The sequence below is a fragment of the Rhinolophus sinicus genome, linkage group LG05, assembly GCF_036562045.2.
Source record: "Rhinolophus sinicus isolate RSC01 linkage group LG05, ASM3656204v1, whole genome shotgun sequence".
NCBI lineage: Eukaryota > Metazoa > Chordata > Mammalia > Chiroptera > Rhinolophidae > Rhinolophus > Rhinolophus sinicus.
This window is the reverse complement of record NC_133755.1, coordinates 144,488,415-144,505,305: the sequence shown is the minus strand read 5'-3', so window position 1 is coordinate 144,505,305 and position 16,891 is coordinate 144,488,415. Positions and strand designations below refer to the sequence as shown.

Sequence of the window (16,891 nt, the reverse complement as noted above, 5' to 3'; positions counted from 1 at the left end):
AAATAATATAAAGTTGCCCACTCTCACTTCTTTTAATTAACAGTGTACTAGAGTTAACAGCCAGAGCAGTAAGACCAGAAAAAGTAATTAAGTATTGAAAAGAAAGAAACAAAACTAGCTTGATATGGGTGATTACATTGAAATATAATGATATGGTTGATTATAGTGAAAAACTAAAACAAACTGCACAAAATTCTTACAATTAACAAATACTGTTAGCAAAGTTGCTGGATACAAGATCAGTGAAAAAGTCATTTCAATTTCTAAAACCAAGGAACAAACATTAAGATCATGCAATAAAAAGGTACTATATAAAACAATAAACATTAGACCACACCTAAGAATAAGTCTAATAAAAGAAGTGCAAAACATAAGAAAATCACGAAACTTTACCAAAGGTATTAAAAAATTATTAATAAGAATATTTAATATTGTGAAAATGGCAGTTCAACATGAATTGATCTATTTCTTTGACACACTTCCAAATGCCACCAGGATTTTCTGTGAAATATAACAACCTGATTCTAAAATGTATGAGGAGATGCAAAAAAACAAGAATAGATACAACACTACTATATAGAAAAACCTGGCAAGATTTGCCCACCAGATATGAAGATGTATTATAAAGCTTAAATAAATAAAACAGTGATATTGACATAGGGATAGGCTAAAAGAAAAATGAAATGAAAAAATTTGCCAAGAAATGGTCCATGAATACATGATAAAATTGGCATCATGGGAATAAAAATGGCTTTCTATCTCATCTTACACTAAAAAGTCAATTAGAGAGGAGAAGGATTCTAGAAAGATGGTGGAGTAGGAAGTACCAGGAATATGTCTCCCCACCAAGATAACAATTGTACTGGCAAGATCTATTGGATATAATTATTTTGGAACTCTGGAGTCTGTTGAAGACTTCCAAGTGAAGGCTTGGAGCATAAACTGCAATTAATGTGCGTCAATTTCAGCTTTTAGATCAGTAGTAGCTACCATCCTCCACCCTCCGCAGACAGTACACAAGTTGCAGTAGCATCTTGCTCATAGCTTGTGGGAACCAGGTTGGTAATAAGGACCCTATGCTCCAAATACCAGGAATCTTTGTTCTGATCACTGATTGCTGCTTCTCATCATGGAGGTACAAACACAGAGACAGGTAGCCCTTTTTCATCCTACCTGCCATTTTTGCAAGCCCCCCATACTGGCTAAAGTGACTTCTAGGAGACTAAAAAGATTGTTTCCTTTTTTGTTCCCTTCATGTTTTGTTTATTCCCCTCTTTTGAAAACCAGATAGTAAACACTGAGACATGCAAAAGCAACTGCATTTATGGGAGAAATTAGAAAGTCACTGCACATACCCAAGGAAAGGTGCAGGCTGAGAAAAGATCTGAGAAGACCCGAGAAGGCCTAAAAGACCTCAGGCTGATCTTGATATGGAGACAGCCTACAACAATAAAAAATAAAACAGAACAAGAAGCAGACCTTTGGGAAGAAGGAAAATCTCATTTCCAGAGTTACTGCATTATTAGATTCAAATGTTGTTTTCAACAAAAGGTCACAAGGCATACAAAGAAACAGGAAAGTATAGTCCATTCAAAGGAAAAAAAATAAACCAAAGAAACTATAAACAACAAAGACCATGTGGTAGACGAACTAGACAAAAAACTTTAAAACAGTTGTCTTAAAGATATTTAGAGAACTAAGGGAAGATATGGAGAAAGTAAAATGATGTATGAACAAATTGCAAATATGAATAAAGAGATAGAAAACCTAAAAAGAAACCAAAAAGAAATACTAGAGCTGAAAAGTAAAATAACTGAAATGAAAACTTTATTACAGGGAGTGAAAGGTAGATTTGAATAGACAGAAAAAAGAATTAGTGTACTTGAAGAAAGAACAATTGAACCTATCAAGTCAGAGGAACAGAAAAACATTTTTAAAAAGCAAACAGAATCTAAGGAACCTATGGGATACCATCAAGCAGATCAACAAACATATTGTGAGAGTCCCAGAAGGTTTGGGGAGGAGGGGAGTAATTGAAGAAATAACAGCTGAAAACGTCTCAAGTTTACGAAAGATATGAATACAAACATCCAAGAAGCTCAACAAACTCTAAGTGTGATGAACTGAGAGACCCATACTGAGACACATCATAAGCAACCTTTCAAAAGATAGAGACTCTTGAAAGCAGAAAAAGAGAAGCAACTCATTACATAAAAGGAATCCTCAATAAAGTTATTTGCAGATTTCTCAGCAGAAATTTTGTAGGCCAGGCTGATACATTCCAAGTGCTAAGAGAAAAACTGTCAACCAAAAATTTTGTATGTGGAAAAACTATGTTTCAAAATTAAGGGAGAAATTAAGATATTCATACATACATACACACACACGCGCGCGCGTGCACACACACGACACTCACAGATAAGCAAAAGCTGAACAAATTTTTTATTACTTGACCTATCCTGCAAGAAATTCTACAGTGAGTCCTGCAGGTTGAAATGAAAGAACACTAGACAGTAATACAAAATCATATGAAGAAATACAGATCTCAAGAAAGGTAAATACATGTACAATTATACAAGCTGCTATTATAACAACAGTTGTAACTTCACTTTCTGTTTCTTACATGATTTAAGAGACTAACATATTTTTCTAAAAAATAATCATTAGTAAAAAAGCTAGTATTATTGTAACTTTCATTTGTAACTCCACATGTTCTTTTCCACATAATTTAAGAGACTGATGTATTATTTAAAAAAAAAAGTGTGTATTTTTGAACATACAACTTATCAAGAAGAAATTCTGCGATATCAATAATTGAAAGGGGTTAGGGTTGAGCTATAAAGGAGCAGAATTTTGTATGTTATGAACTTTAGCTGGTATAGTTTCATTTTACTGTTATAACTTTAGGAGTTAAATGTAATGCCATGATAACCAAAAAGAAAAGAGCTATAGAATATACACCAAAGCAAATCATAGGAGAATTAAAATATTTCACTACAGAAAAATCAGCTAAACACAAAAGAAGACAGTAATGTAGGAAATTAGAGGAAATATAAGACATGCAAAAAACTAATAGCAAAATGACAGAAGGAAGTCACTCCTTTTCAGTAATTACTTTAAATGTAAATGGATAATTTCCCCCAATCAAAAAAAAAAAGGGACATTGGCAGAAAAGAAAAAATTATATTCTGCCTACAAGAAACTTACTTTAGATTAAAAGACACAATAGGTTAAAAGAGAGAAAAGATGGAAAAAGATGTTCCATTCAAACAGTAATCAACACAAAACAAGGGTGACTACACTAATATTACATAAAACAGACTTTAAATTATAAAATATTTTGTAAGAGGACATTATATCTTAATAAAAGATTCAATACAGCAAAAGATATAACAATTAAAACATTTACACATCTACTAAAGACCATCAAAATATTAAGCAAATAAATATATTTTGAACTAATAATTCTATTAGAACTAATAGAACTAATAATTCTATTAGTTCTAAAAACTAATAGAATTAAAGGAAAAAATAATTCTAAAATAACAGTTGGACATGCCAATACTGGATAGAACACCTAGACATGAGAAAAACACTTTACAAAGTAAGAAACTAAAAATAAAACAGCATATGTAAAATAACCTATTGATAACTCATATTCAATGGTGAAAGACTGAAAGATTTTTCTGCTAAGACAGGAACACAGCAAAGATGTCCATTCTTGTCACTTTTATTCAACATAGTACTGGAAGTCATAGCCAGAGCAATTAGGCAAGAAAAGGAAATGAAAATCATCCAAATTGGGAAAACAGAAGTAAAATTATCTCTGTTCATAAACATGTTTTTATATATAGAAAACCCTAAAGATTCCACAAATAAAACTGTTACTAACAGAACTAAGAAACAAATTCAGCAAATTTGCAGGATACAAAGCCAGGACACAAAAATCAGTTGCATTTCTTTATACTAACAGTGAACAAGCCAAAAAGGAAATTAAGAAAACAATTCCATTTACAAATACATCAAAAAGAATAGAATACTTAGGAATAAACTTAACCAATGAGGTGAAAGATATGTGTACTGAAAACTACAAAGCATGGCAAAACAATTAAAGGAGACACAAAACACTGGAACAATATCCCACACTGACTTAATAATGTCAAGTGTCAATGTTACCCAAAATGACCCACAGATTTAATGTAATCCCAATGACATTTTTGCAGATAGAAAATTCATTCCATAATTCATATGGAAACTCAAAAGACTCCAAGCAGGCAAAACAATCTTTAAAAAGAATTTGAAGACATCACACTTCCTGTTTCAAAACTTACTACAAAATCCCCATGGTAATGGCATAAACGCAAACAAATAGATCAATGGAACAGAACAGAGAGCTCAGAAATAAATCCTCATATATATGGTGAAATGAATTTCACCAAGGGCACCAAGACCAGTTGATGGGAAAAAGACAGTAAGGACATTTCAATAAATGGTAATAGAAAAACTGGATATCCACATGCAAGATTAAAGATGGACCTTTACGTAGCACCGCATACAAAAATTATCCAAATTGATGATCAAAGACCTGAATATAAGACATAAAACTATAAAACTCTTGGAGGAAAACATAGGCTTTATTGGATTAGGCAATGATTCCATGGAAAAGATACCAAAGGCACAGGTAGCAAAAGCAAAAACAGACAAATTTGACTTCACAAAAATGTTAAACTTTTGTGCATCAAAGGACACTATCAACAGAGTGAAAAGGCAGTCAGTCCATGGAATGAGAGAAGATATTTAAAACCATATTTGATAAGGGATTAATATCCAGAATATATATAGAATTTATAAATCTCAACAATAGAAAAACAAAACAACTCTATTCAAAAATGGGCAAAGGACTAGACTAGACATTTCTCCAAAGAAGATATATCAATAGTCAACAAGCACATCAAAAGATATTCAACATTATTAATAATTAAAGGAAATTAAAACCACACAAGATACCACTTCACACCCATTAGGACAGCTACAATTGAAAAATACATATACAGGTCTAACAAGTTTTAGTGAGGATGTAGAGAAATTGACATTCTTATCCACTGTTGATGGGAATGTAAAATGGTACAGCTGCTGTGTTAAACAGCATGGAGTTTCCTCAAAAAAAATTTAAAATAGACTTAACATATGATGCAATTAACATATGTAATTCCTCTTCTGGGTTATATACCCATTTGAAATATATAATTGAAAGCAGGGCTTGGAAGATATATTTGTACATGCATGTTCCTAGCAGCATTATTCACAATAGCTAAACCATGATAGCAACACAGTTGTCCACTGACAGATGATGAATAAGTAAAATGTGGTGCATACATTACAATGAAATATTATCCAGCCTTAAAAAGGAAGAAAATCTGACATATGCTACAACATGGCTGAACCTCACGGACACTATGCTAAGTGAAATAAGCCAGACACAAAAAGGCAAAAATAATATGATTCCACTTAGATACCTAGAGTATTCACAGTCACAGACACAAAAAATAGAATGGCGGTGTTCAGGGGCTGGGCAAAGGGGAGATGGGGAGTTATTGTTTAATGAGTACAGAACTGCAATTTTGCCAAATGAAAAGAGTTCTCTGGAGGGTGATGGTTGTGCAACAATATGAATACACTTAACGCCACTGAACTGTATACTGAAAACTATTAAGATAGCAAATCTTATGTGTATTTTAGCACAAAATATTGAAAAAAAATCAATTGTAGATGAAATAAGGACTTACGTGGTAAGAGCAACTTTATACTTTTAGAAGACTATGTAAAATTTATGATCTAGAATATATGCAGATTTTAACAAACAAGATACAAAAAACACTAACCACAAAATTTAAAAATTATCTTCATCAAAAGGGGCTGTAGAGTCATGCCACCAACATGTAGAGTCATGCCACCAACTGGAAGAAGTTATTTACAACATATAACATACAGGATATTAGTGTCCAGAATACATAAAGAACTCCTAAGAATCAAATTTTTTAAATAGAAAAATTATGTGATCTGAACCAGTATGTCATAGAAAAGAATTGGGCAATAAAAATCCAAAAAGTTATTCAAGCTCATATTTTTTTATGTAATTCTCAATAGCAGTTTTCATATGAAAACCATAGATTACATTTTACACCCATTGGACTGGCAAAAACTAAAATGTTCAATATCAGGTGTTATGAGAATGTGAAGCACAAGGAATGCTCACACAAAGATGAACAGACATAAGTTAATACAACATTTTGTTTTGAAAAACAACTTGACCTTAACTAGTAAAGTTCAACATAAGCATATCCTAGGACCCAGAATTCCACTCCTACACACGTGCACTTGAAGAATGTTCATAGCAATATTGTTTTTCCAGAAAAAAAAAAAATTCCTCCAATGGTGGTATGAATAAATGCATTGTGATATGTTTTCATCAAATGTAATACTATACAGCCGTACAAATAAAGGTACTAGAACTACATGTATTAACATCGATGAATCACAAAACCTAATGTTGAATGAAAGCAGAAAGTCATAGAAAAAAATGAATCCGTTTCTGTCTAGGGCATATAATAAATAATACATTGGGTAATAATGAATTGGGCAAATAACACATAAAATTTATTTTAATCATTTTTAACTATACAGTTCAGTGGTATTAAGTATTCATATTGTTGTACAATCATCACAACAATGTTTAAGTTTTCATTCATAAGTCATAAACTTCAAGGGAAAACAGAGGAGTGATTAACACCAAATTCCGGAGAGCAGAAACTTTTGGTAGGCAGGGAAAGAGGGAAATGATTGGGATGGAAGCACACAGAGAACTTCTCTCTTTTAACCATGGGGTAGGTCTTCCATTTTTATCTTATGGTTATTTTTTTAAATTGTGTGTGTCTGCATGTGTGTGTGTTACAAATAATACATTTTCCAATAAAAATGTTAGAGTGCTAAGGAAACACATATTAAATAACAAAATATATATCTTTTATTTCAGTACTTATTTAAAGCTTTTGTGTTGATTAAATAACAGTTTCGTGTAGCAGAAGCTAGCAACATGTGTAAAATATAATAGGAGGCAAAAGTGCACAAGGAAAAGTTTAAAAAATGTAATTTGTTTATATATGTTAACAATTGTGAACAGAGTTAGTATAAATCAAATAATAATATCTGTCCAGAACATGCAACACACAAAAAAAGGAGGGATTGATAAACTGGGGGAAAAAAGTAAAATATAATCATTTCAATTCTAACTAATATGTTTCCCATTTTAATTGCACTAAAGGAGGTGCCATATCGTAGACCAGCTATACAAGTCCGGTCTTTGTTTTGTTTTTTTTTCTCTTTTTGTCAACTAATGACTTCAGTACTCCTGAGTAAACTATTAAAAATCTTATTTCCAAAAGAAAATAAGAAGGAACCTACAGAAAAGAAACAATATGATTAGAAGGCAAGAGGGTCTGATTTATGAGGAAAGATTAAAGGAGTTAAGCTGCAGAGTTTGTCTAAGTGATGACTAAAAGAGAGCATGATAACAGTCTACAAATATTTGAAAAGCATATACCAAGAAGGGAGGATTTGTTATTTATCTTGGTACAAAGTTGTTGAACTGGACATGAATGGTTGATGTTAAGAAGAAGGAAACTCAAGCTATCAGGAAAACTTCCTGGTTGAAATATATAAAATCGAGGGACTTTTCCCTAAGACATAATAGCAACTCAGTACCTTAGCTAGTTAAAAGAAATGAAATATAAGCCACAACATTTGTGAAAAAAATTGAAAACAACCAAAATTCATACACTGACTAATAATTACTCTTAGCATCCTCTTTCCTTTTTGTTTTGCTTTGTTGATTTTGTTTGCTTTTATATTATGAACTATTTAAAACTTAAAAAAATATAGATAGATAAAAAGTAATAAATACCCATATACTCACCACCCTGGTTAAGACAGTAGATATTTGAAATATTAAAAGCAGCTTCTGTTGCTCTCCTTAATCTCATTCTCTTCCTTCCTCACAAGAAATAATTAATGTTCTAGATTTGGTTTTCATATGTAGATATTCTTAAGCAATAAATACTATTGCTTTAAAAATCGTACCATACATTACGTATCCTTCTAAATTCAATGAGCTTTCTTTACTCAACTTTAGGTTTTGACACATTTAATTTGTTTCTTATAGTTCACTCATTTCCAAAGAAGTATACCATTCCCATGTATAGATATATAAAAATGTATTTTCACATTATCTCATAATGGACATTTAGTTTCCAATATTCTGAGATTATAAACAATACTGTTATGAACATCCCCATACATGCCTCCTTACGCAGTGTGAAGGTTTCTCTAGGAATGCAGTTATTAGGTGTGTGCACCTTTAACTCTACTAGTTACTATCCCTCGTACTATTTATAAGAGTTCCTTTACCCCACATTCTCAATTATATTTTTAGATTTTTTAAATTTCTGCTATTCCAATAATAGTGAAATAACTACTCCTTATAGTTTTAACTTGCATTTCCCTGGTTAAAGTTTAGATGGAGCACTTTACATATGTTGGCAAAAATGGCATTTAAAATATTTATTGACCAAATGTTATAGAACCTGGTCAATCAGAATGAGCGCCATGAACACCAGCACTATTTACTAGTCATTCTTCTTCATCTTGGGTGAATTGCCTACTTGTATACTTTGCTATATTTAAGTTGTCTTTTATTCTTGAGTTGAATACTTATTCCACAGTGCTGATAGAACTTTCTGTGATGATGAAAATGTTCTATATCTGCACTGTCCAATACAGTAATCACTAGCCACATATGGCTATTAATCACTTGAAATGTAGTTAATGTGACAGAGAAACTGAATATTTTATGTAATTAATAGCCACCCGTGGATAGAGGCTACCGTAGTGCACAGCATACTTAGAGATATTAATCCTCTGCCACTTAGATATGATATCTAAATATCCAGTTTTATTTTATATATTTGAAGCCATATACATGTATTTGCTTTTGTATCCATTTTTCTTAATTAACTTTTCTTCACATCATTAAAATAGGCTTTTAATAAATGATACAATATTTGGTCCCATAAAAGTCATAAAATCATGTAATCATTTCTTTATTATTAGTCATTTAGGTTGCATACATTTTTTCACTCTAGTCAATAACAATTTTTTTGCATGATATTTTGTCCATATTTATTATTTCTTTATGTGAGATTGATACAAAAGTGAAATTAGTGAGAGAGTATGAGGCTTTAAAGAGTAGATACAGATCTTGCAACTATTTTCCAGAAAATTTATTCTGTCTTCACCAGTAGATATGAAAGAGCTTATTTTACCATACTTTTACCTGCTTCATAATTTTTAATATTTGATAAGTTTATAATTTAAAATGTTATTTTAATTTTTATTTATTTCGTAGTCCATTTTTCATGCATTTATTGGCCTTTTCTTCCTTATGTGTATTGTCTATTCACATCTTTTGCTATTGATTGTGGTGTTCATATTTTTCTTATAAATTCATAGGATTTCTTTGTGTAGTAAAGATATTATCCCATTGTAATATTTGCTGAAAATATCTTCCTCAGTTGTTTCTTGACTTCAAATTTTGTATATGATTCTTTTGATACAAAGAAATTTTTAATTTGTTATTTTTTCCTTTGAAATCTCTATCCATCCAGAAATGTAGATACATGTTTCTTCTAATTGTTCTTTTTATATTTGATAATTTATATGAAATTCATAAAGGTATGAGGTATAGAAATATTTTTTCTATTTTTCTAACACAGTGCCCTGAAGAACTTTATTTATTTGGTATTCCATCTTCCTCCATAAAGGATTTAAGACAATTCATTGAAAAATATTTTCTTCCTGCATTCGTTGTAATGTCTCCTGATCAGACACTAAATTCTTATATATACTAAGATCTTTTTGGGGGTATTTTATCTCTGCTGTTGATGTGTTCTAGCTACAATTGGGTCAGTATCATCATGTCATAATATAATATTTTTATATCTACCAGACAAATCCCCTTTTAACTATTCTTGTTTACATTTCTTTTAAAATATTACTTCTTGTATATTCTTCTAGTTCAAGTTTATAGACATTTTCATCATTTCCAAAAATTACTCACTCCAATTTTTATTAGAGCATTAAATGTCTAAATTCATTTAAGAAGAATTGGCACATTTATAACATGTAGTATTTTTATCCAAGCACGTGGTATGTCTTTTGATTTAAAATTTTCTATTATACCTGTATTTTTGTTCAAACAGGTAATAGGCTTCCCTTACTATGATTGCTCCTAAATATTTTGCATTTATGCTGGGGCCTGCAGTTTAAATTTTATAATATCCTACCTTTCTTGCCTTCCTCAGAGACTGTTCCCAGTCTCTCTTAACAGGGGATCTGTGAGAAAAGGAGGTCCTAGAGAAAAGGATTTGGATTACCATTTTCTCAATTCTCCCAAGGACAGTGCTTAGCTAGTACCATTTTAGATGCATGAAAGAGCTCATTGCTTATATACAACGGCATTAGGGCTACCTTCTGTCTGGGCATCCTGATTGAGAAGAACTTGGGACTTTCTTTAAACTCTTCAAATTCCTTTGTTTTCCTGTGATTTTCACTCACTGCAGCTGACCTGTCTACTAATTCCTGAGAGAAGTCTGAAAGTACCAAACTATCTTAATTTTCTATCACAAAATCTATAAATATATCTGCATCTGAATTTACCCTTTCCTCTTTACAGTTTTAATGAAAGAAGTGTTTCTTCTCTCTAGGGCCACTTCCTCCATTCTGAAGCTGTTTCCTGCCCACCCTTCACTGACCTTGTGCTCTCAACTTCCCCCTCCCTCTCTGGCATATCTATAGTCTCTACTTTTTACTGGATCTGTTTTATCAACATAAGAACAATTATCTAATCATCCTTCAAAACTAAATTTCAAAAAATAAAAGAATTACAAAAAAAGAAAAAAAACTAAATTTCAAAAGTCCTCCAATAATCACTCTCCACTTGACTGAAGTTTCTACATTCAATACCACTTCCCACTCATTTTACAAACCAATCAAACCCAGCTGTCCACTGAAAATGTTCTCCCTGAAGTCATTCATTATCTCTACTTAATTAATTCCACAGATATTTTCCAGTCTATATCTTGATGACCTTTTAGCAACAATTCGATAAGAGTAACCATTCCCTTCTGTTGAAAGCATTTTTTTCTTTCTGCTTTTCTGCCACTATATTCTCCTTTTTTCTTACTTGTCTAAATTTTCCTCAGTTATCTGCTGGCCCTTTTTTTCTACCCACTGTTTAGAACTTTTTTCTTATAACCCCTTCTTTTCTCATTCACTTTTTCCCTAGACATTTTTACCCATTACCATGGCTTCAGTCACTACCAAACTAAATATTTAAATCCTCTTGTCCAGTCACATGTATCCAACTGCCCACATCAAGTCTACACTGGATATTTCACAAGCACAATAAATATGACAAGTTCCCAATTGAACCCATTATATTTCTACTCTTTCTACCTGCTTCTCTTCCAAGTGTTTCCTAGTGAAAAATCAGTCACTCCTTTCCATCTCTAGGGTTATTATCCAAGTCCAGATATTTTCATATCCAGTCTATCCATATATCTATAACATAGTGCCGCTCTTGCTTTCCTTCCCATATGCCAGTGGTTGACATTTGGCAATGTCAGAGACAGTTTTGGTTGTCACAAGGCGGGCAGGGGTGTTGCTGCTAGAATCTGGTGGGTAGAAGCCAGTGACATTGTGATGCTGCAAAACATCCTGCAATGCACAGGACATCTCCCAAAACACAGAATTAATTATCTGGCCCGAAATGTAAATAATACCAAGGCTGAGAAACCCTAACCTACGATGTTCCTTCTGTCTGGACTACTCTCGCTCTCTCTTCCTCTACTGCACTCCTCCTCCAAACCCCCACTTACTCTCACTTCTTTCCTTAAATGTCACTTCCCGTGGGAAATGTCCTTAACCACTTAAACTAGGTTAACCCCCATGACACTCTTTATTATTACTTATAATTATTTGTTTAATAAGGTATATTTTCCTGCAACACTGTAAAGGATCAAATCTATCCATTTACTGTTTTGTTTCCAGTACCTGTAATCTATTGATTAATTATCATGACCATGGTTTTAAAAAATAGAACTTTACTCAATATTATTTGAAAACCAAATATATCTCTCAGACTCAGTTTCCTTAGCTGTAAACTAGCAACGTTCACACCTATTTTCGCTATCTCACAGTTATTAACATTCAAATGACTGGAAGTATATGTAGGGTTACACTGAAAGTCTCAGATCCTGAGTAAACTATGGTTGGTCGCCCTATAATTTTTTTTTTTTTACTTTAACATTGTTAAACAAATAGTTTGTTATCATTTTTGAAAAGTATCTAGAGTAGTTCTGAGTCTTTAGAAAGTCCTTAATTGTATTAATCTCTAAAATAATCATAACAATGATACTCTATTACTGCTTCAGGTATCTTTAGAAAAATAGGCTGTATAGCCTGACCAACGTATTTTATTTTTACTTTGTTGACAAAATCTACACCTGAATTTGTAGTGTACTCTTCTAAGGAGGAAATATTAGACTTGACAAACATTTTTATTTTATTCTACAAAACAAGGCTTGCCATACACATGCTATATTAGCCGATGGCTTGCTAGTACCACCAGCTTCACCCAAGTGGTAGAAAAAACACCTGAGAGAAGTTACTTAAATTCCCTGTTGATGTATTTCTAAGTCAATATTTCTAAGTGTATTTCTAAGTCAATATTTTTGCACTTTTACAATTGTTTATCTAATAAAGAGCTATTATTTAATAATAAAAAGAGCAATCTAGAGGGTTTTATTATGTAATTAGCCATTAACTGCATTTAAAACGCTGGTGGAAAGAAATTGGTCATTTCAGAGGGTTGGGGGCTTTATATCTTTTATTAAGATAATATGTTTGCATCATTTCACCAAACTAATGGAGTTACAATTTACCTGACATCTAGATTTACCACACAACACATTAGCATGTGCCCTTAGTTCTGTGGCCCCTCTTTTTAATGATTAATTAACTTGAGGATAATGAAGGCCTTATCATGTGTCTAATTAGCCATGCTGTACCTAATGGTAATCTAACTCAATTAGATAAAGTCAGTTTACTGATCTGTGATTTGGTTGGATACAAGGAGGAGGAGGGGTGTCTAGGGAGAAAGTAAGTGTGTGTGTGTGTGTGTGTGAGAGAGAGAGAGAGTTATACCTTAGCTCCCACCTCCACCATCCACACCCCACCATTGCAGAAGAGATCAACAAACTGAATAACACACACACACACACACACACACACACACACACAGTGGTTAAAACAAACCATAGCATAAATTTGGACTTCTGGATAACATTAAAGGTTTTGTCTAAATGGGTATATTCCGAATACCAGTCCTTCCTATAACCTCAACTTTAGGCTTTCTGCTTATAATGAAATAAAAATGTGTTGGATCAGTAATTTTTTTTTTTTTTTTTTTGCAGTCGCTTAAGAATAGAAAAATCACCCCTACTAGGTTAATTGGAAGTTGTTCACTAGGTCCATGTAAAGAATCTTCAGCTGCCCCAAGTCTAACTTTGCTCTGTCTGAAGTCCTCAATCATTCAAGGGGATCCTAATAAATAACATTCATGTCTATATTTGCCAATGAGGGTGATTAACACTTATTGTTCAGCTTGTAATACATATTACAGCAGATATAAAATAGAAATGAAAAGAATTCTTACCTCATTCTTTAGCTTGCTTCCAGAAAACCTTAAAAATCAGTACATTTTTCATTAGTTTTATATATATGTATATATACAGTATAGCACTCAAGGAAATACAGAGAACCTACAAAGTAGTAAATTCATACCATTATTAATGAAATAAATCTAAAGAAAGTTGTTTGATTTTCAAAAGGACACAAGCATCTTTCTCAACTGACTAAAAAAATAAGTTTATTAAAGTAAAATGAAGAATATTTATGGAATCTTGTAAGATTTGAGGCAAACAAAGAACACTTGATATTAAATATTAGTGTGTGTTCTGGCCTGTATTTACACTTTACAATGGGTAGTGGCTAGTAAGCTACCATTATCTTCTTTGTAATAATATCTGAGCTCATCTTAGTATGACTCAGGTGATTAAAATTATTTTTTTCCAGAGGATACTTTTAAAACTAATCCATTCTTTTGAGAGTTAAGAGCAGTTCTTGATAAATTATTCCATAAGGCCATCTCAGATACAGATTTAATTATTCAGAGCTCCAGAATTTAAAAATAATAATTGTGTATTATTACTGGCTTCATTGAATGTCACCTCACTTGTCAATAACCTCTTCCTAATAGTTAATGGGAGATTAATGTGTTCTTTATATTCATTTGTGTTTTTCCTTTCACAGAGACTCAAACATTTCAGTAGCTTTATCTTACTAAGGTAAGCTGGTATTTAACATATATATAATTAGAGATGATTATAATAAAATTTTTATCTTTGTAAAATACTAGCCAAAGACATAGATCTTTAAAAGGCGAAAGATTTATACGATCTGAAGAGAAACCAGAGTATATAGACATAGATCTTTAAAAAAGGTTATCTCTTAGGGAAAAAATTTACATATTCTGCTTTTATTTTTACTGAATACATCTGGAAAACAGATTCGGCCTATAAGTAAATACCAATTTTAAAGCAGTTTTGATTCCCTGATTTTTCCTTTTCATCTCTCTGATGTACCTGGTTCACCATTAATTTCTCATTAATGATTGCAAATTGTGTAAATATCTCGGTAATCCAGACCACTGTATATGTCCATACAAAGTCGAAATTCAGGTCTGATCCTTAACAGCAAACATTTCAATAAGTAAAATTAGTAAGTCATTTTATTTAATAGATATTATGAATATTTAAAGAAATGCAGAGAACTTGTCTTGAAGATAGTGGAACTCTACCTTGTCAGGCCCTTTCCAGAATAAACGGAGTGGTAATATGCACTGCTTTCTTTGATGCCAATCCCATAATAATGATACCTAGAGCAAGGACAGGAACCAGCTCTGCGTTAATAAAGAAGTGTTTTGAAGGGGAAAGGACACTAAAGTATAATTGAAGTAAACCACAAGTAAGAACTGCAACCCACTGACCACCTTCCTTTCCTGATAATTTTCAAGTAACATCTTAATGTGCTCAATCCCTCGTTGATGGTAACGAATCTAACTTATCGTCGTATTTCTGGCTCTAGGCTTGAAAACGATAGGAGAATTACCTACTGTCAATCCCTTTCAAACCCCTAAAAATTGGGTTTCAAAAACCAAAAATAAACTAAAATTGTAATTGTAAGCATTTAACTGTCAGCACTTAAATTTGTAAATGTAGGCATTGGCTCTAAGTATATTGAGTGTGTCTATTTGAAAACGGCTCTGTTCAATTTGAACTTAGTCAATTGAATAAGAAAATGGTAGACTTCCTTTGTAGTGTACCTATTGGATGGAGAAAAGAGCGTGATGTTATCTGTGAGGAAGACATTGATGTCATAAATAGGAATATGTATAAAACATGTGACGTTAGAAGTCATTTTCCTCATGAGAATGAGGAGCCCAACTCACTGTCATTTTCACTTCAAACTTTTGTGCAACAATGGGGGAAAATCTATATATGTCATGAATCAATGGAAATAGGAAACATGGAATGTAACAGCATTATGAGTAATTTGTTATAAATGTGTCTATGGATCCTGAGCCACAGGCATCTAGCATCTAGTATAGCATCTCACCTAGTCTCAAGTGGTAGCATAGTCTCCTAAATTGCAGACTCCTTACATATTACACACCCAAGTACAAATGCTACAAATGTTATACAAAAGCTAGTCAAATGGGTATTTAGTGAAGGTGGCCAAAGCCTGCTGACTTCTGCTTTCTTTCACTCTCCCTTTTCCCTCCCTCCCTCCCTCATGTAGCACCACAACCTATTTGGTTATCTACCGTTTCAATTTGCATTCATCTAAGATTAGGGAAGGAATGCAATGAAAGAGAATAAGGGGAATCAGTGTAACCATATTTAATACTTCAATTCTTAGTATCACCATCTGAGTTTAAAGCGGACAGGACAATAAAGGATCTAAGTTTCAAGCTCCCTTTTCTGACCTCAGCAATAAAGAAGACACTTCGTAGAGCAATTCCACCCCTACATGTATTCAAGGCCCAGGATGAGAGCACAAATGGAGGCCTACATACCATATATCTAATTTTTTTTTAATACACAAATCAAGCTAACACATTGCTAAATAAAATGTCTCTGTCCTCCTATCTTAGCAATTTACTTCCATAATATTTTGGAAGCTAGGATTGAACTTAGAATTCCAAGACTCCTGGAGTTCCATGTGGGAGCATGGTGATGGAGAAGAGCCAGCCTTAGCCCCCTTCTCTTCTCAGCCCCTGCTCCCCTGTTCACTGTTTGGAGCTTCTTATGATCACCACAGCCTCCATATCCAAGATCCATCCACACACACACACACACCCCAAACAGCTGTCCCCTGCCCGTTCTTTGAGTCTATGTACACTGGTGGAACAGAACGCCCTCTGATGGGGAAGAGCCCTGCACAGGCCCAGGAGGCAGACCAGATGCTGTTTCAACAGGATATTCTTGGGCCCCAAGAACCTGGACTGTGGGCTAGAAGAGGGATGTGGTCTGTGCGTGGACACGTTCACTCAGGCTGTAGACTCCTTGTCTCCTAGGGAGGGGAACAGCGAGTGGACAGCCGTAACAGAGTGCTAAAGTCTGAGGCCTCGAGACAGGTTCTCTCCCATTAGGTTCTA

At 33.1% G+C, this 16,891-nt stretch overlaps 1 protein-coding gene across 1 annotated transcript in view; it reads right to left on the bottom strand.

The window, feature by feature from the left end:
- The window catches only part of RFX6 (regulatory factor X6), a 55,615-nt gene that overhangs the window by 23,768 nt on the left and 14,956 nt on the right, over nt 1-16,891 (bottom strand). Inside the window, exons 5-6 of the mRNA XM_019741337.2 lie at nt 15,032-15,109; nt 13,829-13,856 (exon numbers count right to left, since the gene is read on the bottom strand). Of these exons, the coding sequence (XP_019596896.2) occupies nt 13,829-13,856; nt 15,032-15,109 (106 nt within the window). The remainder of the gene's footprint in view (nt 1-13,828; nt 13,857-15,031; nt 15,110-16,891) is intronic.